The 22,781-nt window shown below is 37.1% G+C and overlaps 1 protein-coding gene across 1 annotated transcript; it reads left to right on the top strand.

The window, feature by feature from the left end:
* The first annotated feature begins 817 nt into the window (after window positions 1–817).
* Window positions 818–14,836, top strand: Uts2b (urotensin 2B). Its single transcript, XM_051191253.1, has 5 exons — window positions 818–917; window positions 4,261–4,359; window positions 6,893–6,930; window positions 8,566–8,671; window positions 14,765–14,836. The coding sequence occupies exons 1-5, from the start codon at window positions 818–820 to the stop codon at window positions 14,788–14,790; spliced, it is 369 nt and encodes a 122-aa protein (XP_051047210.1). The 3' UTR covers window positions 14,791–14,836.
* The last annotated feature ends 7,945 nt before the right edge of the window (window positions 14,837–22,781 follow it).

Raw genomic sequence — 22,781 nt, 5'->3', positions numbered from 1 at the left:
GTCTGCTGAGGAGCTCATGCTACTCAGTCTATTCAGAGAAGCAAACACCAGGACTGGAGCTCATCACAGCATCCATTGAGCCATTAGATCAAAATTCTGGATATATTGAAATACTCTGACTCAAAACCATCTCAATTAAGGCAACTATTAAAGAGAGTAATCAATGGGACATTTGCCAATTTTGAATTAATTAAACTGAGCCTCTATTTAGGAAAGTGCTGTTCCTAGCAGAATGAACCCATCCTTCTGTAGTGCAGCAATGCATTTCAAACCTGAGCTCTTTCCGACTTTCATCCTTTTGACTGGTTAAGAATGCAATGATGTCTGTGCTATTGTTAAGGATATAGTCAACTGCCTCTAAATCAGTCAACTTGGTCCGACTTTTACCAGCCTTTTATGTTCTCAACATTAGGATCTCAGGATGATTGATGCTATAATAAGGAAGATAAACAAGATTTAATGAAAACCCAACATGCACGCTCTGTTTCCCGAATAACTGCTTTGGGCTTGTGCATGTGTGTGATTGCATGCACATGTTTAAGAATGCATGCATTTAGTGAAATGGGCAGGTACAAGATATATCGATCTGGTTCTTCCCTTCCTGCCATTGACTGTGTGGCCAGTGTCACTTCTCCAGGCAGTGAATCACAGTGACAGGATGCATTACATTTTATAAATTTCTTCCTTATGTAGGAGACTCACAGTTGGAACATATTCGCCTTTTAAAGACAGGCTCTGCGGCACGCTACAGCCATTGGGATATCTGTTTTGACTTGAGAATTCGGTTTCTTTCTTAGCACAGGAGATTTTTTTTACCATGAAGGTCTTCTCAACTTCTCTCTGCTTTGGAATCCTGGCTTTGTTGTCTGTGATGAACCTTTTAAAATATGCACATGGACGGCCATATATGAGCTCAGGTATGTGTACATGAATCTAAGCCCTCCAAGTTCCAGGTGGATGAGTGACTGTTTCCTTTCTGTTCATTTCATTTATTTTCCTGTCATTACTGAAACATGTCTGTAATGCAGTAGTGTAAATTAATCATTGAACCATCCTTAAGTTGTCACTGTTCTGAAGTGGGTGTATTCTGTGAAGCTTTTATCATCAGGAAAATTGTGCCATTTGCCCAATATCGTACTAAATGAACTTCAGATATATATATATATATATATATATATATATATATATATATATATATATATATGCATATATATATATATGTGTGTGTGTGTGTGTGTGTGTGTGTATGTATGTATTTCTAGTCACAGGCATTTATTTTCCACTTGTACTATATGAATACCATTATAAAACCAGTGAAAGTGAATTGAGGTGCTTATTACTTTGTTAACAGTCTTCTTTGAAAGCATTACTTCAATGTAAACAAGTCGCCTGTTCTGTGTCACTTGGTGAACTTACATTTAGTGTTGATTTATTACACAAACAGGTTAACTTCTGAAAGACTCCTAAATTGTCTTGTTTTAAAAGTAATACTGAAAAAAAAGTAATACTGTGCTTAAAACAATATCCCTTCTTGACTGAAATTGTGATTTTTTTTTTGCTTTTTGTTTTTTGCTTTTTTCTTTCTTTTCTCTTCTTTAACCTACACCCTGGTCAGGAAGGCTCTAGACTTTTATCACACACAGCTGGAAGTAGGAAGGAATTTAATAAATGTTCTGTGTCATTAAGGTAAGAAAAGGGCTCAACTTTGTCACTTTTGGATCTAATTCACCTTTACTGACCTATGTTACCCATAAGGTGGTTTTAAAAAACAATGAAACTTATTTATTAATGAAGATTTTCCTATTGACAGGTGAATACCACAGGAAACAAAATCAAGGGTGGGACTTGCAGACTCTGTCTTCTATTGAGGACACTCACGTTTTGTTCTCTCCATCCAAATCACTGTATTTGTAGACTTATATTGCTCTCTCTGCAAAAGAATGAGATTTCTGATAGTTCTGGCATAATGTAAACATGTGAGGAAAAATGTGGTGATCTGTGTAGGCTTTGTAACAATCCTATGTGTTACTGGTCATTGTAACTGGTTCATGCATCTGTGAAATGTACAAATACATTTACAAATTTAAAACAGTGATAAGATTCATAAATATCACCTCCAATCTCAAGATTCCACAGTATAACTTGACATGATGCATGTTTCTAACATAATGGAAAGGTTTCTCTCCAAGACCCTATTAGATACCAGAATCAATGGACATAAATGGAGTTGATTAATTTAAGTCATTTTCTGTCCTAATTATTTCAAGAATAAAACAAGTTTTCCCCATGTATATTAAATATCCATAATGACTAACTCAATGTTGCTAGCTTCTTTTCATGGGGCAATATTAAAGCATGCCTCTGTAAAAAAGGGCAAAACTGGGCAATAGTTTACCAGAAAAGGAATAAAAGACATCATAACCAAGAAGGCGCTGGAGGAGTTATTTGTTATGTTATTATCTGGGAACTTTCCAGGTGTCTTTCTGGTAGAATTTCTTATTTCTGTTTATTAAAAACTTCACATGTTCACATGAGCAAAAAGAGAACTATTTGTTAGTGCCAGGCCCCTGAGTGGTCATGGATCACTATTTTCTGTGTCTTTACCTATCACTAACTCTCCCCTGCCTGAACACTCTGTTTCTTTAGTGACAGACACATCTATAGATGTTTATTATGTAGATATTTTCTTTATCAGTGTTAATACTGTTCATTGCTTAACATGCAAGTGTGGCAAAGAATCATCCTTTTTTTCTTTTAAAGATATAGTTTATAAGCTAAAGTAGAGATTAGAACAGAAATCTGATTGTTTTCATAATTTTCCCAGATTTCATATTAACTTCTTTAGACATGATGATACTATAAAAAAAAATCTTCCCAAGCTCCCCTTTTTGAGATTTTCCAGTAAATGGTGGCTGTTTAAAGCAGGAAAGAATTTTTGAGAACAAATATCATGCAGGCGTAATCACTGAAAACAAAATTGACTAAGGCAATCAATCTGTCTTAATTTGGAAAACATTCTACCTACATCCACAGAATGCAATGCAAAATGTAGCTTCCTAGCCAAGGAACAAGTGAAGACAGTGTATTTGTTTTTAAGATTTATCATTTATTTTCTTAAAGCAGGACAGAGGGAGAGAGAGGAGAGAGAGAGAGAGAGAGAGAGAGAGAGAGAGAGAGAGAGAGAGAGAGAGAGAGGATGACTGACTTTGGGGTAGAATCCAGAAAGTGGCATCAGATCTCCCAGAAACTGAATGTGGGTCTTCTGCAAGAGCAGCAAGCACACTTAACCTTTGAACTCTCTCTTCAGCCCCGAAGATCTTAATCCTGAGCTACATGTGAGGGACCATGGCCCAGGATTCAGTTTGCCCCAAAATACCATATTCTAAAGTGGCAACACTTCATGACTTCTTTATTTAAATCTTACAATGTGTTTACAATTTGTATCACATAGAATACTTATTTCTCTCACTCTGTGGTCAGGTTCTGAGACATTTCCTTGACTGAAATTGTAACACCAACTTCACTTTGGACAATTGAGGTCAGCTCAGTTCACACACCTACTGTAGCTAACCCTCATTAATCCACTCCCTGCCCACACAGTAACAGTGAGAGTGAGGAGCTGGGGAGGGAGAATGAACTGTATATGAGGTAAGAAACAACTTTTTTTTTAAGGCCTTCATTTAAGTTCATTGCTTTTGAATACTCATACTTTGCAGATTGAATGAAGCCTGTTGCTCCAATTTATACTCCAGAATATAAACATATATAATCTGAGGCATGTGAAGACCTAAGCCCCAAACACCTGTGGGGTAAACCAAGGGCAGTGGAAAGAAACTGTATAGAAGAAGTTGACACTAGCTCTTCCTCAAGTTCTTTAACGTGAACCCTAGAACCCAGATTGCCTCATATTTAAATTTAACACATCAAATAAAATCAAAGGATGAAATGTTATGCCTTTCTTTCAAATTCAACATTAAGGTTTTACTTCATGTGTTCAAAGCAATTGCAGATGGTTGAAAAAAAAAAAAAAACCCAGAAAAGTTCTCCTGCAATCCTACCACCTTTGAGGTATATCTGTCTTGCTGTCCGGCAGGATGTTCAAATACATCCACTGGCTTTAGAATGGCCTGTCTTTTGGATCATAGAATGCCCTATTTGTCTAACATTGGTGAATATACACGTAAGAACTGACTGCAAATCCCAGTGACCCAGAAACACATTCAGTGACTCATTAAACATGTTGACATTTCATTATTACAGGACATGAGCTGTTTCCAGCTAATGAGCACACAGTTCATGAGACACTCCTCCTGGCTCTGTTGAGAAGCAACCCCAATTTCCAGAGGCCCTCCCACGCTGGTGAGTCAAGGACAAGGCCTAGCATGTCTGTTAAAAGCAGCAGAATCTGGTTGGTATGTAAAATAAATGAAAAAATATTATTGAGAATGCAGAATCACTGTGGTCTCACAGCAAACTCTCTGATGATCCTCTGGGTCTTAGAACCTTTCTGCCTCTGCTTCACAGTTCTTACATCTTAGGTGTGGGAGTGTTTTATAGGAATATCAGTTGGGATTGGGCTCCTCATCTCTGTATTTTGATTGGTTGTGGTTTTTCTGTAGTGGTCTCCACCCTGTTGCAAATAGAAGTTTCCTTGTTGAGGAGTGAGGACTACACTTATCTTTTGGTACAAGGACAAATATTTAGAATGTAGTTAGTGATTATTCCAGGTTAGTAATGTGAGAGTATATAAGTTCTCCTCCCAGAATCATGACTTCACCTAGCCCTTCTATGTTGTACAGAAGCCTTAAATCATAAAAGTCACAGTTACTTAAAATATTAAAAGCACATTTATCCCATGTGAGAATTCTAATGGGTTGGTAACTGCGGAGGTGAGGAACACTTATCATAACTCATCTTACCCTCACATTTGTGACTCTCCCTAGCACAACTAGTTAGTATTTTCTATATCAAGCTTTTTAAGAGTACTATGTTGATAGTCTTCACTGGAAATTTCACCACCCACCTGCAGTGTTGTGTTGTGTTCCTCTACTTTATGAAAGGGAGAGTACAAGTTGGAAGTCTAGGGTGTATCGATTGCGACACAACAGTCCTCTAATTAAGAGGGTATGTTTTCATAAATTGTCAAGATTCTGTCAGAAATGTAGCGAGGGTACCTCAAGAGAAAGTGTGGTAATTGACAGCAGGATTCCCTCTCAGACATCATCTGGCACATTCTTAAAGGTATTTATACTTGTTGAGTACAGTATTAGTTTAAAAATACATTAGGAGTGGGGATGTGTCTCACTGGAAGGAAGATCTTGTGCTTAGCATGCTTGAGTTCAAGGGCTTGATGTTCTTAAAGCACTATAAAACAAACAATAAAAAAACCCTCAATAATTCATACTTTTAAAAATCAGGATTGTACAAACATTATATAATTAAACACATTTTAAAATTAGAAATTAGTTAAATTATAAAATGGAAAAATCTTCATATCCAAGAAATAAAACTTGGAGGTTTGTAATTGTTTCTTAAAATTTCTTCTTGCTTTTGATTTTATGGAAAATTATTGCTCAGTCTCTTTCTCCATTTTATATTGCTTTACGAGAATTTCCCTGTTAGTAAAATATTGTATTATTTTTATGAATAATACCTCATGAATACTTTAAAAAAAAACTTTGTACTTCAACCCAGAGAAGCTAGGAAACAAAGAGGATTCTAAGAGAGACATACATGGACTCAAGAAGACGGGGAAAGAGACAAGACCCTGAGTAATTTGAGAGCACTGGGGGGGGGGTAGAGGTAGGAGAAAAAGCAGAAGAGATCCAGAGGTCAGAGAAGAGCATGGAGGACCAACAAGGTCAAGTTGGGGGAAGAACAGAGAAGGATAACAAGGAAAGAGATACCTTAATGGAGGGAGCTGTTATGGGCTCAACAAGAAATCTGGCACTGGGGCAATCTCCAGGGATCCACAAGGATGACCCCAACTAAGAATCTAATCAGTACTGGAGAGGCTACCTAAAATACCCTTTCCCTATAATGAAATTGTTGATTAACTTAAATGCTATCATAGAGCCTTCATCCAGTAGATGATGACAGCAGAAGCAGAGATCCACAGCTAAGCACTGAGCTGAACTCCTGGAATCCAGTTGTAGAGAGGGAGGAGTTATAAACAAATGGGTCAAGACCATCCTGGGGAAACCCACAGAAACAGCTGACCTGAGCAAGTGGGAGCTCACAGACCCCAGTGTGACAGCCGGGAAACCAGAATAAGACCAAACCAGGCCCACTGAATGTGGGTGTCTGTTGGGGGGGGGCTGGGAAGTCTATGGGGCCTCTGGCAATGTAACCAGTATTTATCCCTAGTGGACAAATGGGCTTTGGGCATGCATTCCCCATGGAGGGATGCTCTCCCAGCCTAGGTACATGGGGAGAGCCTAGGTCCTGCCCCAAATGATGTGACAAACTTTGATGATCTCCCATGGGAGGCCTCACCTTCCCTGAGGAGTAGATGGGAGGGTGGGATGGGGGATAGGGGAAGTATGAGGACAGAAGGAGAGGGAATTGAGATTGGTATATAAAATAAGATTGTTTTTAACTCAAATAAAATTTAATTTAAAAAAGATAATAACGACCAAGATCTATAGTATAACAAAAGAAAACAAAAACAAAACAACTTTGTGCTTACAGATAGACACAAGAGCTTTTTCATGTTAAAAGTTATTGTAGCTCAGTATTAGAAATATACTTAGTGTTTTGCATTAGGAATGGGAGGGCAGCCTCAAGTCATATGAAAAAGATATTTGCCTTCCACTAAGAGCATAAATGCATATCCCAAAGTGAATTAAATGCTGCCCATGATATGTTTTTCACTTGACAATGTCTCTTCCAGCTGTAGATCTGCCAAGCAAGCGGGAACACCTTAGACAGGTAAGAGTACAAAAGAGTTCAATGCTCAATTTTGAGAACTGTTATTAGATGCACTTTTGACACATTTTTTAAAGAAGTATTAATACTACAGTATTAGCTTATACTTGTACTAGAGAAAGAATAAAGTAATTCTCTGAGAAACAGACATCAAATCATAGTGACACAAAACCGCATACATACACACACTACATACTACACACACACACACTACATACTACACACACACACACTACATATTACACACACTATATACTACACACACACACAACTACACACACACAAAACTACACACACACACACACACACACACACACACACTACATCAATTGTGATGACACCAATGATCTAACCATGAGACACTGGGATAGTTAAAATTCTCTGAACTTGTCATCTGTAAAATCAGAGGATATAAGTAGATACTTTCTGAAGTTACAATTTTTAAATAATGGACTTTTATTTCCTATTGGAAGAAGTTATGTGGTTTCAGAAATTTAACCATGTAAGAAACAGAAGAGGAAACATGTGCAGCTGGTTTGTAGACCAAAGTTCTGCCCTCTTGAGAAGAAGCCTCATCTCTATCAGCTTCATTTTTGCTACTTAATGTCTCATAGAGAGTGTTTAAACAGATGAGTTATACAATTTATAATATAAACTCCTTCAAATAAAAATTGGTGCTGTTCCATCATTATACAAACAGGTTGGCCATTTGGAAACAGAATTAGGCCCATCATACCCTCCTGACCTGCAAGAACCTGGGCACATGCAATATGCAGGCCAACCCTGAATTGATACAGTGGGTTTGTAGTGGCTAGGTGTTTGGAGAGCTTGTTAAATACTAAGGTTGGGCTGAATGCTGGATGAAAACTATCTGGCCTGAAATATGTCTTTTTCTTCAAGACAGGAAAAGACTCCTGGAAGCCTAAACTATCACATAATTCTCTGGAGATTTTGGGTTAGGGCTGATTATATGAGGAACATCAAGTTAAATCTAGCTGCCTAGGCTGCACACAAGCTAACTTGATATATAAATAACATGTGTGTTAGTTACAGTTCTATTGCTTAAAGAGATAGCATGACTAAATCAACTTATAAAAGGAAGCATTTAATTGGGGACTTGCTCACAGCTTACCAGTATGAGTCCATGAACATCATATCAGGGAGCATGGTAGCAGGCAGGTGGGCTGGCGGGCTTGGTACTCAGGCAGGAGCTGAGAGTTCACATCTGATCCATAAAGAGCAGGGAGAGAGAGAGAGGGAGGGGGAGGGTAGAGGGTGGAGGGAGGGAGGGAGGGAGAGAGAGAGACTATACTGGGCTTGACCTGGGCTTTTGAAACCTCAAAGTCCATACCCAGGGACAACCTCCTCCAATAAGGCCACGCCTTCCAACCCTTCCTAAACATTCCAATATAGGAGCCTATGAGGGCATTCTTATTCAAATGGCCCCAGTGTGTTTCTTTCTGATCTCTGATTAACTCTCATACTTATTCCAGACAACTTCTGAATGCCAGTCTTTTAGGCCTTCATGTATTTATTTTTTAAAGTGTTTTCTAATCTCTTTTTTTCTTTTCTTGTTTTTTCTAAATTTTTCTTCTTTCTTTTTTACTTCTTGTCTTCCTTTTCTTTCCTTTCTCACAGCTAAAGAAGCTGAACGAAGAGTTTATGGAGGCAAAGAATGCAGAAGTATCCAATGCCCTAGACTTCATAGATGACAATCTATCCTCTCCCCATCCTAATAAACGAGGTAATCTTTTATTTTAGTTGTAAAATTGACTTCCAAATGATCCTTTTGGTAAATATCTCTATTTTAAAAAAGTAATATTGACATTTTCCATCCTCTGATTGAAATACAGATCATATTTTTAAGAAAAGAGTCTAATGATTGTACTAGAGCCTCTGATGGCGGCAAAAGCAGGTAACTAGGTCACACATTTTAGGTTTAAAATTCTCATCTCCTGTTCCTGTTTGAAGCCAGGAGGATGAAAGTAGAAATAACCAAGTTTTAAAACAATTTAACTTTTTTGTTTACATAGATAGGCACTCTATTGCTACAATATTTGTTATAAACACATTTTGATACAGACAGTTAATTTTGTTTTGTTTTTCAAGACAAAGTTTTTCTGTGCAAGGGTCCTGGCTGTCCTGGAACTCTTGTTAACCAGGCTGGCTTTGAATTCATAGAGATCTGCCTACCTCTGCCTCCCAAGTGCTGGGATTAAAGGCATGCACCACCACTGCCCAGTGGACACAGTTAATCTTAGGAAAATTTTGACTCACTAGCTTTCCATAGCTTTTCTAGGATTTTTTTGGTTCTTATTTTCAAAAGAGTAAAATTCCCACATTGTTTCTCCAGTTCCTTAGTGATATGAATTTCTTAAGGTGTATTTGACTTCTCTTATCAACATCTCAATTTGTCTTTTACTTTTGTAAAAGCTTGTTATTGCAATACTACCGAGACAGAGATTAGATAGTATTCACTACTTAAAACATACCAGCCTTTTTATAGTGTGACATTTCAAAATACAATAGAGCCAGATGGCTTGAGTTCAAATCTTAACTTTGATAATTTGCATCTGTGTGATCTCAGGCAATTAATTTCTTATGAATTGGATTTTTGCCCATATATGTATTAAATAATTTTCATAAATTGTTAGGACTAATTTATTTTACTTATTTTAGAAATCTACATGGTCTATAGTAAGTATTCTGTGAGCTTAAGTTAAAATGTATTCCAGTAATTGTTCCATGATTATTATTTTATTCTTTATAATTGCTATGTCGATTCTGTATATGAGAAAACTGTATTTTATAAAGATTAGATTACATGCCTCAAAATAAACCAACTGGTAATGAGTGTAAAGGAGAAAATAGTATGATATAAGGTAGATAAAGGATGGGGGCAGGGAAATTTATAGCTTTATTAAGGACTGTTAATTTCTACTTTGCATCACAGAAAACTGGATGATTCTAAGAAAATCAGTGATTAACTAAAAGGGAATTTGACCAGAAACATTTGTGTGTGTGTGTGAAAAATTTTTTAATTTTTTTTATTTAATATTTTTTATTTTACATATGAAGCCCAGTTCCCTCTCTCTCCCACCTTCCCATACCCACCTCCTCGCAGACCCCTCCATCCCATCCCCCATACACTCTCCAGGGAGAGTGAAGCCTTCTATGAGGGATCATCAAAGTCAGCCAAATCATTTGGGATAGGGCCTAGGACCTCCCCCATGTCTCTAGGCTAATGGAGTATCCCTCCATGGGGAATTGGGCTCCTGAAGTCTGTTCCTGCACTAGGGATACACCCTGGTTCCATTGTCAGAGGCCCCATAGACTTCCCAGGCCTCCCAACCAGAAGCATTTTTGATGCCATATGATACACACACACTTCAAAAGAGGAGCAGAGTGGGAAGCAGCAGCATTGAAGCTCCCTCAATGGTGGTTGCTAGTAGGAGATGGGCAAAAGCAAATTACAAAGGATTTAACAATGGGTATGTATTGAGCAGTATGTCAACAAAGATATTAAAATGACTCTACAGCGGTCACTCTGAGAAAGCACGAAAGGAAACAAGGGGCTAATTTTGATTTATCAACTCAGTGAAAGGTTAGGAGGAGATAGTTGGAACAGGGGGAATATTTAAGAAGAGTAATAATAGAATTGTTTGCACTTTCCATTTGTTCAGTTTAGACTGTGCTGTGCATCTATTGTTAATCTGAGTCTCAGAGCTTAACATAGCTATATGTAACACATATAGCTCCGTATCTTTACTTTATCACCTAGAACTCTGAACTGCTTCCGGGGTGTTCTTGGCAGAGTAGGAGCCTAGAAGGGACATTCAGGTAATGAACTGCCTCAGTTCCAAAGATATACTTGCTACGCCTGCTGTCAGGGTTAGTCACAGGCTGCCACCAACATACTGACAAGTCAAGATGGTGAAAAGCAGGAAGTCTCCATACTACCTGGTGATCACTTTACTAGATCATTTGATCTTTATTGAAAATATATACTGCACTCATCCCATTTCTGAGAGGATTGTATGACCCCTAAAATGTAAGTGATTGGATATCCAGGGCATATTCGATCAGGAGCACTGTAGCAAATCTTCCTTTATATTATTTTAAACATTGAACTAGAAAGAGAACTTATTCACTTCACATAAACCCAATAATTTCTAGAGGAACAGGGAAAGGATAGATGCAGTCACATATCTCTATGAAGGAAAATGGGAGGCAGAGACTCCTGGAGTGATATCCTCAGTTGTTCTGAAAATTTGATGGCCTGATAATAAGGGCATTTCTTATTCTGAGAATGGAGAGCACGTTTTCTTAGCACTTGCTAGTTTCTAGGATTTCTCTGTCTATTGAATCCTTACTCTTCTTCCACCCTTCCTGAGAGTTTTTTTTTTTTTTTTAGGACATATCTCTTACTTAAGGAAATACTTTCATGTAAAGCTTTCTAAGGTCTCTTCAAACTCTTACAGCTGGAGGTACAAGTTTTATTTTGTCTTAAACCATCAGATACAGTTTTCATTTCAAGAATCAAGGTTTCCTTTGTATGATGTTTTATTTGTTTGTTTTATTTTTGTTTTAAGAAAGAAAGAAAAAGAAAAGAAATCAAGAAAGCTTATCAACGATTTTTTTGCATAATATCTTATTTTGCATTCCCTTCTATGACTTATATCAACGTCCTTGAAAGCAGCTGAAATATTTCTTAAATTTAATATTGATAGTTTGATTTTCCCCATGAACTCTTTATCCCAGATGTTACTTAATGCCATTTTAAAATCTGCTTATTTCAGCTAAAATAATGATCAAATTTTATTCATTTAAGTGGAAAGGATAGAATTTCCTCATTTTGGCTAAGTAAAATTCTCTCTCTGCCCCCTCCTTCCCTTCTCACCTCCATCCAAATGTGAGTGTGTGTGTTTGTGTGGTGCGTGTCCATGTACTGATGACTTCAGCAATTTCATAATTTGTCTATTGGGATTATTGCAGTGATAGACGTGTACAGGCATCTTTACTCATTTTGATTCTTTTGGTTGTATACTTAAATATGGTATACTTGTATCACATGACAGTTCTATTTCAACATTTTAAATTGTGTGTATGAGTTTATATAAGTGCATGGTACTGCTGATATTTACAGTTTAGGAGATGGCATCAAATGCCTAAGATCTGAATGTACAAGTGGTAACCTGCCCAATGGAGGCACAGGTCTTCTTTTAGAGCAGTACTCTCAATCACTCAGCCATTTCTATAAGCCAACACTGTTAACTTTTGAGGAGGCTCTGTAGTGATTTCCATAAGAGGTAGACTAATTTACACTCCTACAAGCCACGAATACAAATCCCTCTCCCTTGTTTTGCATCAACACTTTCTGGTTGCTGTCTTTGTTTCCTGGATGATTCCTATCCTGACTGGGATATGATGAGAAATTTGCTAAGGGACATCTGTGGTTTCTCTGTACTGATTTAAATCAGTAAATTGAAACTTACTCCAACATTAAAAAATTTGGAAAAGCATCTCTGTTGGCAGTGTCTGGGACCCAGGCAGTTAGTTTTGTCAGTGCATTACGTGGGACACACTGTCCAGTGTCCTTACAGCAAGGTAGGAAAGGGTAAAAGGAGTGCAACATGCCTTTCCCTTCTATAACTTATCGAGTGATCTTGATCCTATTGGAATGAGGCTGGGTCCAGTTGAGAATATCAAGAATACAAGGAATAATTGGAGAACTAGTATTTTGACCTTATTACATCCTGGATAGCAGCAAAGTTGTTCTGGTCATGACTTCAGTGAACAAATGACTTTGAAATTTAGGAAAGCAGCTCAGATGGAGTGTATATATTTGACATTGATCAACAAATTCACATCTGGCGTTTGATGAGACTATTCATGGAGTGATACTACATATAGAGGGAAGCTACTTAAGGACTGAATATCAGGTCAGTTAAAGAGCAGATGTTGTGAAAATGATAATCAATAAAAAGGGTTGGGTAGAAGCAGATACTAAGGAAAAGAGCATTACAGAACACAATTCATAGAAGCCACGTACCAACATGTTTCAAGAAACTTAAGTGCATCTGTTCTATTATAGCTCCAGTAAGATGAGAACTGATACCCACCAGTGAGTCCAGGAGCAAAGATCCTTAACTTTTTTTTAAAAGGGGTATGATTGAACAATTGGAACCACAGACAACAGACATGTCTTATATGTGTCTATGTGTTCATGTGTGTATATATGAATGCAAGCTCATGCAAATACAAGTATCAATTTGTATAGAGGGCAAAGGACAGATTCAGTTGTCATTTCTCAGACATTATCAACTTTATTTTGTGAGACAATGTCCCTCTCTGGGCTGTGAGCTTGCCAATTAGACTATGCCAGCTGGGCGTCATCTGTAGTATTCTGCCTGTATAGAGAGCTCTTTTGAATAAAACATTTCTGTTGGAGCCCTTGACATTAACTAGAATGATGTAAGCATCAAGGAAGTTTTCCTGCTGTTGTTGTTTTGTTTTTAAGCAGAGAGATATGGAAGCATGCTCCTGTGTAGTAACAGACAAGAAGGTGTTGTGATGATGACTCTATGGACTAGATGGCCTGGTTAGGTCATGAAAAAATACACATTCTTTATGAAGTCATCACTATTGGCACATCTTAAAATTATTTGCCATGAATAGCCATGTATGAAGGCGAAATGGACCCCCAGATCCAGCCTAAGGCAGTAGGAATTTTCATTTACTGAAATAGTTTTCCATACAAATTTAATATATAGTCATTAGATAGCTTCTCCAAGCCTAGTGTGAATTAGACAGACATCAAGGGTCGGCAGCAGTTAAGCTGGCTAGAATTTAACTTTATGAAACTGAGAGATGACTAGTATGCATGGGAGAATTGATTCTATTAGCAGCATGTTAGTCCATTTCAATCATGCCCAAAATATTTCTCCACACTATGTTCCATTGCAAACTTAACTGTGCTGCTATGTGATTTAAACCTTGGCTCCACGTCAGCTTTTATTTTTGTGCCAGACAGAAGACAGATATCCAAAGATATCTGAAGGAACAAGCTGCACAATGATGATGACTTTCCATAACACACTATTTAAAGGAAGACTGGATTAAAGGCCCACATTCTCAGCTCAGTTCTGAGAATAGACTCCTGCTAGGGGCTGAATGCAATTTTTTTTTCCCAGAAGGACAACTACTGCTCTACCTACTGGAGATTTAAAATGATTCATTGATGCATTCCAAGATCGAAATGCTGCTGAATTTGTTTCTGTTATTTGTCTGAAGTAGTGTAATGTGATCACAATAGTAAGGCTCAATGTGATGAAGCATAATTTAACTAAATATCATTTGCTGGGTTACAGAGTGACCCTTAAGCACCCCCCCTTCTTCCCTTAATGAGCAGAGGGTCAGTTAGCCCCACCTTGTACGTAAGTGTCTTCTGCTTTAGCATTTTAGTTGCACAAAATGTGAAGTGGAAGTGTGTGTGTCCTAGATCAGCACCCGTGGTCCTTGGATTGTATTATGTGCATTGTAATGCAGAGGAATGGTGACCCATAGAACTGGAATAGTGGGACAATTCCCTAATTTATTCTACTCATTCTGATAGTCATTAACCTCTAGGTGGTATTGTGAATGTGACATGTGGCTAATATAATGAGCAACCTGAATTATTAATTTATTTAATTTTAGGCCCACATAAAGCTAGTGACTAGCATATTGAATATATATTTTTAAATGGTCTCCGCCTCTTTTTTGAGCACATAGAATATTTTATTCAAATGGAAGATTAAAAAATCATTCTAATAATTCACTTTGTTTGCCTTTTTAGCTTGCTTTTGGAAATACTGTGTCTGAGTCTTCTCTGGATATATAAAAGAAAAGAACACTTAGAAAGATTAATAGTCTCTTGCTTCAAGTTTGCCTTTGTTTGAAGTGTTAAGAACCTGGCTCCTCTTCTGCACATCATTTTCCTCGCTTTCTTACCTGCTCCTGCCTGTGTAATGGTTTGCTTAATGCTCATGTGGTCAAGAGTGACACTGACTGCACCACTGAGTGGATCTGACCATCAACATGGCTTTAGAAAGTGTTTGATTTATTGTATGCTTCCTATAAGTCCACTCTCTCTGTGTGTCAATGCTTTGTTGTTGGCTATCAACAAAAATATTTTGAAAAGCATGTAGAAGTTAAAATAAATTATATTGTCTCAATTCGTGTAGAAAATATGCACCATGCCTCTTTCTTATTTTAATGATTGTGTTTCTTTTGGCTTCATTGGGACAGTTGCCATTGAGCATACTAGGGATGACTACACTACTGTGAAAAAGAGATACATCACAGAAGAAAGTAATACTAGATTTCTCAGAAATAGAATGTGAAGAAAATGTTCATGAAAAAACTTGCTTGGGGGTTCTAATTTCTCATATTTGCTTTCCTCGGAGCATCTGAAACACACTGACACTCTCTGCATGTCTAGAACAGGCCCTGAAACAAACCTTCCCAGAATGCATTTGCTTTTCCTTGTTAGGTTTTAATTTCCCATGGCTACATTGGTTTTTCTTATATCTGAACAAGCCTGTTTAGTTAATTCTGACTTTAGAGTTTAGCCTTAATTTTGCCTGACAATCACTCTGATACTTTGAACTAAGGAATATTGGTGACTGCCCTATTATGTGGCCTACATAAGTTCCTTTTTCTTTATAAAATTGAGAAATGCATTTTTATCTGTGTACTGCTATGTGGTGTTTAATGACAAAAGTATTTCATAAAGGAGGATGATAGTATTTATTAAACTAGCATTTAATAAAAGAGAACAAAGCTCTGTGATAAGGCTGAGGATACCTGAATAATAAAGATAACTTAAAGCCTAGTGTGGTAACACCTAATATACAGAGCCCCAAGTGAGGTCTTTTAAGAGGATAACAGGAAAGTATAGTGATTAGGGGTAGGATGAAGAAACTCAGCTGAATGTTTAGCCAGATCTCCGAGGTCCTTTTGAAAAGGTGACATTTGGGCTGACCTTCAAAGCTGGGAAGGGCATGCAAGGGGATTGAAGAAAAGGACAAATCCCTCAAGGTGCTGGAGAAACAGGGAACTAGCACTTGGAAAGGCCAAAGTAGGAAGGACTTGACATCCTTGAAAGAGGAAAGGAGTCAGCGTGCTTGTGGTCAGTGAGCAAAGCCCATGAAAGTGAGTGTGGTCAGGCAGGTGGGTTACAGACCACTAGGCAAAGACAACAGGCAGGTATTTTATTCTAAAGAAACAAATAAACAAATATAAAAGTAAAACCTCTCTCCTGATGGATGGAAATTAGAACAAGATCAGCACATGCTTCAAGCCTTTGAAATAAGACTTCCCTCTCTGGAACCACAGAGAATGCCACTTCTCTTCCTCAGTCACCAAGGACAAGCTATGGTACACAGTGATGTCCATCTGACCACAAGGCTCTCATTCTACCTGCAGCTATCCTGGAATGAGCTTGGCTTCCTTCTAGAGAACAAGTTTCAATGTTTGTTAACCAAGTATTTAGGTAGAAGATTTCCTACAAATAGTGCTGTCTTCCTAAAATCTAAAATCTCAAATCTGAAAATATAGATGACAGGTTGCTTTAAAAACCGATCACACAATAAAGGAAAAAGAAAAGAAGAAAATTAAAGTGACCACCTTAAGCACTGTGCTTGTAGTACTGTGTATGTACATCTTCATGAGCATAAAAAACACAGGAATAAATATGAGGCAACAAGAATGCTCCTGTGGACTTACAAGATTTGTGAGCACATACAGAAGGCTATTGTAAGGATTAAGACTTCAGCTTTTTTCATCAAAAATTAATTTACTTTGGAAAAGCTGGATAACAGTCCAGCACACTGAAGCTTACACATCATGCACAATGCCATTGCTGTTTTTTTTTTTTTTTTTTAGAAGATTCATGTTCAGTTTTTAATTTAAGAAATTTGATTCCCCAAATGATATGGAGATTAAAGGTGCAATTTGATAAATTTTGTGTACTGTAAATCTGAAGGCATTGTAGCTTGGAATTACATCCTCACATGCAAAATTGGTTACATAATTGACACTAGACCTCAGAAATTTATATTCGCTTGCCCTGTGTATTTTTGTTTAGAAATAAGGAGAAAAATTCAATATATATTTAACTTTAAATCATGACCTTTTAAATTGTTATCTTCCCAGGGAAAAATAGTTGAATTTACTGATAGACAAAGTTAAAAGACAAATGAGATATGACATCATATTACTAACATAACATAAGAAGGCTCCATTTCAACTATTTTATTGCTGTTTATATTTCTATTCTTTGCAACATAGTGATTAAAAACTAAGATTATGAATTAAAGTAGCTTTAAGTTGAGAGGATGTTTTTCTTTTTTCATTGAAGTTTGTATTAAGACAAGTGCACTCACTACACAGAATAAAGAATAGATTAATATTTTGTGATCTCTTACTTTAAGTTAGATGTGATTTCTCTCTCCCTCCCTCCTTTCCTCCCTCCTTTTCTCCTTTCCTTCATCCATCCCACCCTTCCTTCCTCTCTTCCTCTCTTCCATTGTTTCTTTCTCCTTTTGAAAGAGTCTCATGTTGCCTAGCCTGGTCTCAAACTTTCTGCTTAGCTGAGGGTGGCCTTGAGTTTCTGATCTTCCTGTTCTTTTTTCCAAGTGCTGGGTTTACAGGCATGAGCCACCATTCCATTAGACAGAAAATTTGTCTCTTTCGTGCTAGGCTGGCATTCTGCTATTGATCTGCATTCCTTGCTCTCATATCCTTTTTGAAGGAAGTCAATTTTTACAGCTTAAATTCACACTTTAATAGAAGTGTTAGCCTAATGCTTATTTTAATATCTTTTATCAAGGTACAGAGCAACTTGTGGTTGCATTGGTAGCTTATAAAAATCTAATGGAGAGAAAAAAAAAAGGAAAAAACAAAGCAAAAACAAAAACAAAAGCTTCTAACAGAGAAAACATTTATACAGAATGCCCCAATGCTTGGAAAAATAAATTAGAGAGACAGAAATGTCTTTAAAATAAATCTTTCAAATTCAGAGTTCTGTAGAACATTACACATAGCTTTCCTTATATTAACTTTTAGATATTTGTTTCTAGACAATACTTTTGCTCAGCTTTCGCAGAATGTAATTCCTTTGCTACAGCCTTCTACAAAACTTACACAATCATTTACTAACTTTTCTCTAAGCCTGGATTGGAAAGTTTCAGCCATTTGACACATTTCAGAAAAATTGAAAAGCTTTCTATAAACCATTTTGTATTCTGTATGTGCATTCCTTTCTTTACATCTTCAGATCTTTAAACCCTAGGTTTCTAGAAAGCACATGGGGTAACTGAATTGTCAAAACATTAATGGCAAGATAATGCACAACACTTGACAACTATTTGAAAAAGTAGTTCTTGGGGACATGTTACAATTCATGAACCATTAAAAAAATATCGCCAAAGATATTCATTCACTGAAATGATCTGCGCATCTTAACTAAAACCATAGCAACACTAGGACATGGTGCATTGAGGCTCTCAAGCTTCGGGAAGGTTTGCAGAAGGTTGGTTCTTAAACAGTTTAACCAGTAAGGAGCAGTGAAGAACTTCACTGAAGCGTCTTCTGTATGGTCTGTGCCGTCTCTCTCAAGTCAGACACATCTATCTGCAAGAGTGAAAGTTGCAGTTGTTAACATTGTTTCTGCACTCTGCAGATCAGATGAAATTCCACAACTTCAACAGTGAAGATATAATCCTTTAATCATATGGTACCTTGTGTCAGTTTTTAGTTACATGGCATATTTTATAATGTAATGTGAAGTAATAATTTCAAGGAACAGTGAGCAAAGAGCATTTGTGACAAGCTAAGAGACTATGTTCAAGTTTCAGTGACAATTATAATATCTGTCAGTTCTTTATTTCCTTTTTATTTTTTATTTTTTTTGAGACAGGGTTTCTTTGTGTAGCTTTGGGACCTGCCCTGAAACTTGCTCTGTAGACCAGGCTGGCATCAAACTCACAGAGATTCACCTGCCTCTGCCTCCCAAGTGTTGGGATTAAAGGCGTATACCACCAACACCCAACAGTTCTTTCTTGATATCAACTATACCAAATTTCTAGTGAGTTTTTGATCTTAGATCAAAGGGTGTTGTCACAAAAAGAAAAAAAAAGATAAAGTAGAATTGACTAGAGTTTGTTTTGTTTTAGGTATCCATTAATAAATATATATTTTGTATTGTTTACACGTGATATTCCTGCAGTATTTCAGAGTCCTATTAATTTATATGAACAGTGATGTCAGCATCATACTAAGATAAACAATTGTTGATCTAAAGCAACGATATGTGCTTTACGTCATTAAAAGAAAGTCTTAATTCAGGCAGTAGCAAGTGACTACCACAGCAAGGGCTGTACTTCTAGTGTCATGAAGTAGGCTATCCTGACTTCAGCACTAGTTTCTAATTGCAACTAGGAAAGCGACAAAAGGGTTGAATGTGAGTTTCTTAAACCAATGCCTCTACAGTCTCCAGACTTTAACGAACTTACCCCATAGGAGTAGATGCCAGGAAATAATCAACTTGAGGGCTGAAATCATCAAAACAGAAACCAGGAAAACAATACAAAAAATCAATGCAACGAGGAGTTGGTTTTTTGAGAAAATCAACAAGATAGACAAACCTTTATCCAAATTAACGAAAAAGCAGAGAGAGAACATGCAAATTAACAAAATCAGAAACGAAAAGGGAACATAACAACGGACACAGAGGAAATCCAGACAATTTTCAGGTCATACTTTGAAAATCTGTATTCCACATAAATTGAAAATTCAAAGAAAATGGACAAATTTCTGGATAACTATAACTTACCAAAATTAAATCAAGAACAGACAAACAACTTAAATAGACCTATAACCCACAATGAAATAGAAGCAGCCATCAACAGTCTTCCAACCAAAAAAAGTCTAGGGCCAGATGGATTCAATGCAGAATTCTACCAGACAGTCAAGGAAGAACTAATACCACTACTCCTCAAACTGTTCCACAAGATAGAAACAGAAGGTTTATTGCCAAACTCTTTTTATGAGGCAACAATAACTTTGGTACCCAAACCTCACAAAGACACAACTAAGAAAGAAAACTACAGACAAATATCCCTAATAAACATTGATGCAAAAATACTCAATAAAATACTGGCAAACAGAATTCAAGAATACATCACAGAAATCATTCACCATGACCAAGTAGGTTTCATCCCTGGAATGCAGGGATGGTTTAACATACGAAAATCTATCAACGTGATCCACCATATAAACAAACTGAAAAAGAAAAACCATATGATTATCTCCCTAGATGCGGAAAAAGCCTTCGACAAAATTCAACACCCTTTTATGATAAAGGTCTTGGAGAGGTCAGGGATAACAGGAACATACCTAAACATAATAAGAGCAATATACAGCAAACCAACGGCCAACATCAAACTGAATAGAGAGAAATTTAAGCCAATTCCTCTAAAATCAGGAACAAGACAAGGTTGCCTTCTCTCTATATATCTTTTCAATATCGTACTAGAAGTTCTAGCTAATGCTGTAAGACAACAAAAGGAGATCAAGGGGATCCAAATTGGAAAGGAAGAAATCAAACTGTCTCTATTTGCAGATGATATGATAGCTTACATAAGCGACCCAATAAACTCTACCAGGGAACTCCTACAGCTGATAAACACCTTCAGCAAACTAGCAGGATACAAGATAAACTCAAAAAAATCAGTAGCCCTACTTTTTTCAGATGACAAAGAGGTAGAGAAAGAAATCAGAGAAACATTACCCTTTACAATAGCCACAAGCAACATAAAGTATCTTGGTGTAATGCTTACCAAACAAGTAAAAGACCTATATAATAAGAACTTTGTGGCTCTAAAGAAAGAAATTAAAGAAGATACCAGAAAATGGAAAGATCTCCCATGCTCTTGGATAGGTAGGATAAACATAGTAAAAATGGCAATCTTGCCAAAAGCAATCTACAGATTCAATGCAATCCCCATTAAAATCCCAGCACAATTCTTCACTGACCTTGAAAGGATAATAATCAACTTTATATGGAAAAACAAAAGACCCAGGATAGCCAAAACAACCCTATACAATAAAAGAACTTCAGGAGACATCACCATTCCTGACTTTAAGCTCTACTATAGAGCTATAGTTCTGAAAACAGCCTGGTATTGGCATAAAAATAGACAGGTAGACCAATGGAACAAATTGAAAATCCTATATTAACCCACACACCTATAAACACCTGATTTTCGACAAAACAGCTAAAATTATGCAATGGGGTGAAGACAGCATCTTCAACAAATGGTGCTGGCACAATTGGATGAGAGTGTGTAGAAGACTGAAGATAGTCCCATGTCTGTCGCCATGCACAAAACTCAAGTCCAAATGGAGCAAAGACCTCAACATCAATCCAGCCACATTGAACTTCTTAGAAGAGAAAGTAGGAGGTACCCTTGAACAAATTGGTATGGGAGACCGCTTCCTGAATATAACTCCAGGGGTACAGACACTGAGAGAACAATTAATAAATGGGACCTCTTCAAACTTAGAAGCTGATTGAAATAAAACATGTAAATATCAGATTATATCTCTTTCCAAAATATAGGAGAGAAGAAATTGTCCTTTTCTCTAGAAACTTGTTAATATCTAGAAGCTGTATGTGGACTTGACCTTAAACCAAGCCAATTTTCTTTGACTAGAGAGCAGTTTCACTTTGAGTGTGAAAACTCAATATGAAACCCAAAAGGGAAAAACCTACAGTTAAGCCTCCTCCAAGGGAAAGCACTTCAGCCCCCACAGAAGTGAAAAGGAGGCAGAGTATGCTTTCTCTGTGGCTTTGCTTTGTGACAGTTAGGGCTGGGGATATAGCTTAGGGGTGGTACAGTTGCCTAGCATATTGGAGACCTTGGTTTGATCCCTGGCACCATCTGTTTGACCCAAACTGACCAGTGATGCTCTCAACCAACATTAATAGCCTAGAATCAAGAGAGCACTGTGGGTTGTGAACACAACATTGACCTAGTGAGTGAAACACCTGATTTCTCCACCTTGATCTGTACAAAGTCTACAAAATGTATTACACTAATGTCTACCAACAATTCCTGAATATTCTCAAATCCGTAATTATTTGTTTGACTGTGTGAACATTATCTAACAAATGCTTTAATTCTTGTCTTGTAAATGGCTTGCTGTACAAATTGTACCCACTGTTTAATTCAAAGGAATATTGTGATAGCAAAAATGTATTAGAAATAACAGAAATTTGAATGAAAATCATTTTGTAGGTTTTGTTATCCAATCAAATCACAAACTTTCACATGAGGAAATAAATATTTTATGAATGTTCATATGAAAATTAGTTTCCTATATTGGACCTCATGTGCACTTTGGGAAATTCAGAAATATGAAAGCATGTGATAATGAAGAGTGGCAAAAGGCTATGCAGATATGAATGAGAATCATTCAATCTTAGGTTCATGTTAATGTGTCAGGAAATTGGAAGATGTGCCTTTGGTTCCAGGAAGTACTTGGCTTTTAATAGCTATTAGTTAATTCCTGGTCAAATATAAGTGCAACAGTTGTTAGCACACACCCAAGGAATGATCACATTTAGGCTATTTCTAGAATGAGGGAAACAGCTCCATGCGAGTTTTGAGGGTAGTGCTGTTCAAAAAGTAATGTTCCTTTCAGCAGTCGGTGCACACTCCTGCTTTTATGGGGGCTCAGTGACTCCAGAGCCTCAATATAAAAAACTCTTGAGAGCCAACACTCTTTTAATCAAGTCATTATCATAA

This window comes from Phodopus roborovskii, unplaced genomic scaffold (genome assembly GCF_943737965.1).
Source record: "Phodopus roborovskii unplaced genomic scaffold, PHOROB, whole genome shotgun sequence".
Taxonomy (NCBI): Eukaryota; Metazoa; Chordata; class Mammalia; order Rodentia; family Cricetidae; genus Phodopus; species Phodopus roborovskii.
Note: the sequence above shows the minus strand (reverse complement) of the source record. Positions and strands in the feature narration are given on the sequence as shown.

Excerpts from the sequence above, each read along its gene's own strand:
- Uts2b (XM_051191253.1), top strand. The coding sequence starts at position 818 with ATGAAGGTCTTCTCAACTTCTCTCTGCTTTGGAATCCTGGCTTTGTTG. Across the intron at positions 918-4,260 it reads ACGGCCATATATGAGCTCAG|GACATGAGCTGTTTCCAGCT; the intron begins GTATGTGTACAT and ends TCATTATTACAG. Across the intron at positions 4,360-6,892 it reads CCAGAGGCCCTCCCACGCTG|CTGTAGATCTGCCAAGCAAG; the intron begins GTGAGTCAAGGA and ends TGTCTCTTCCAG.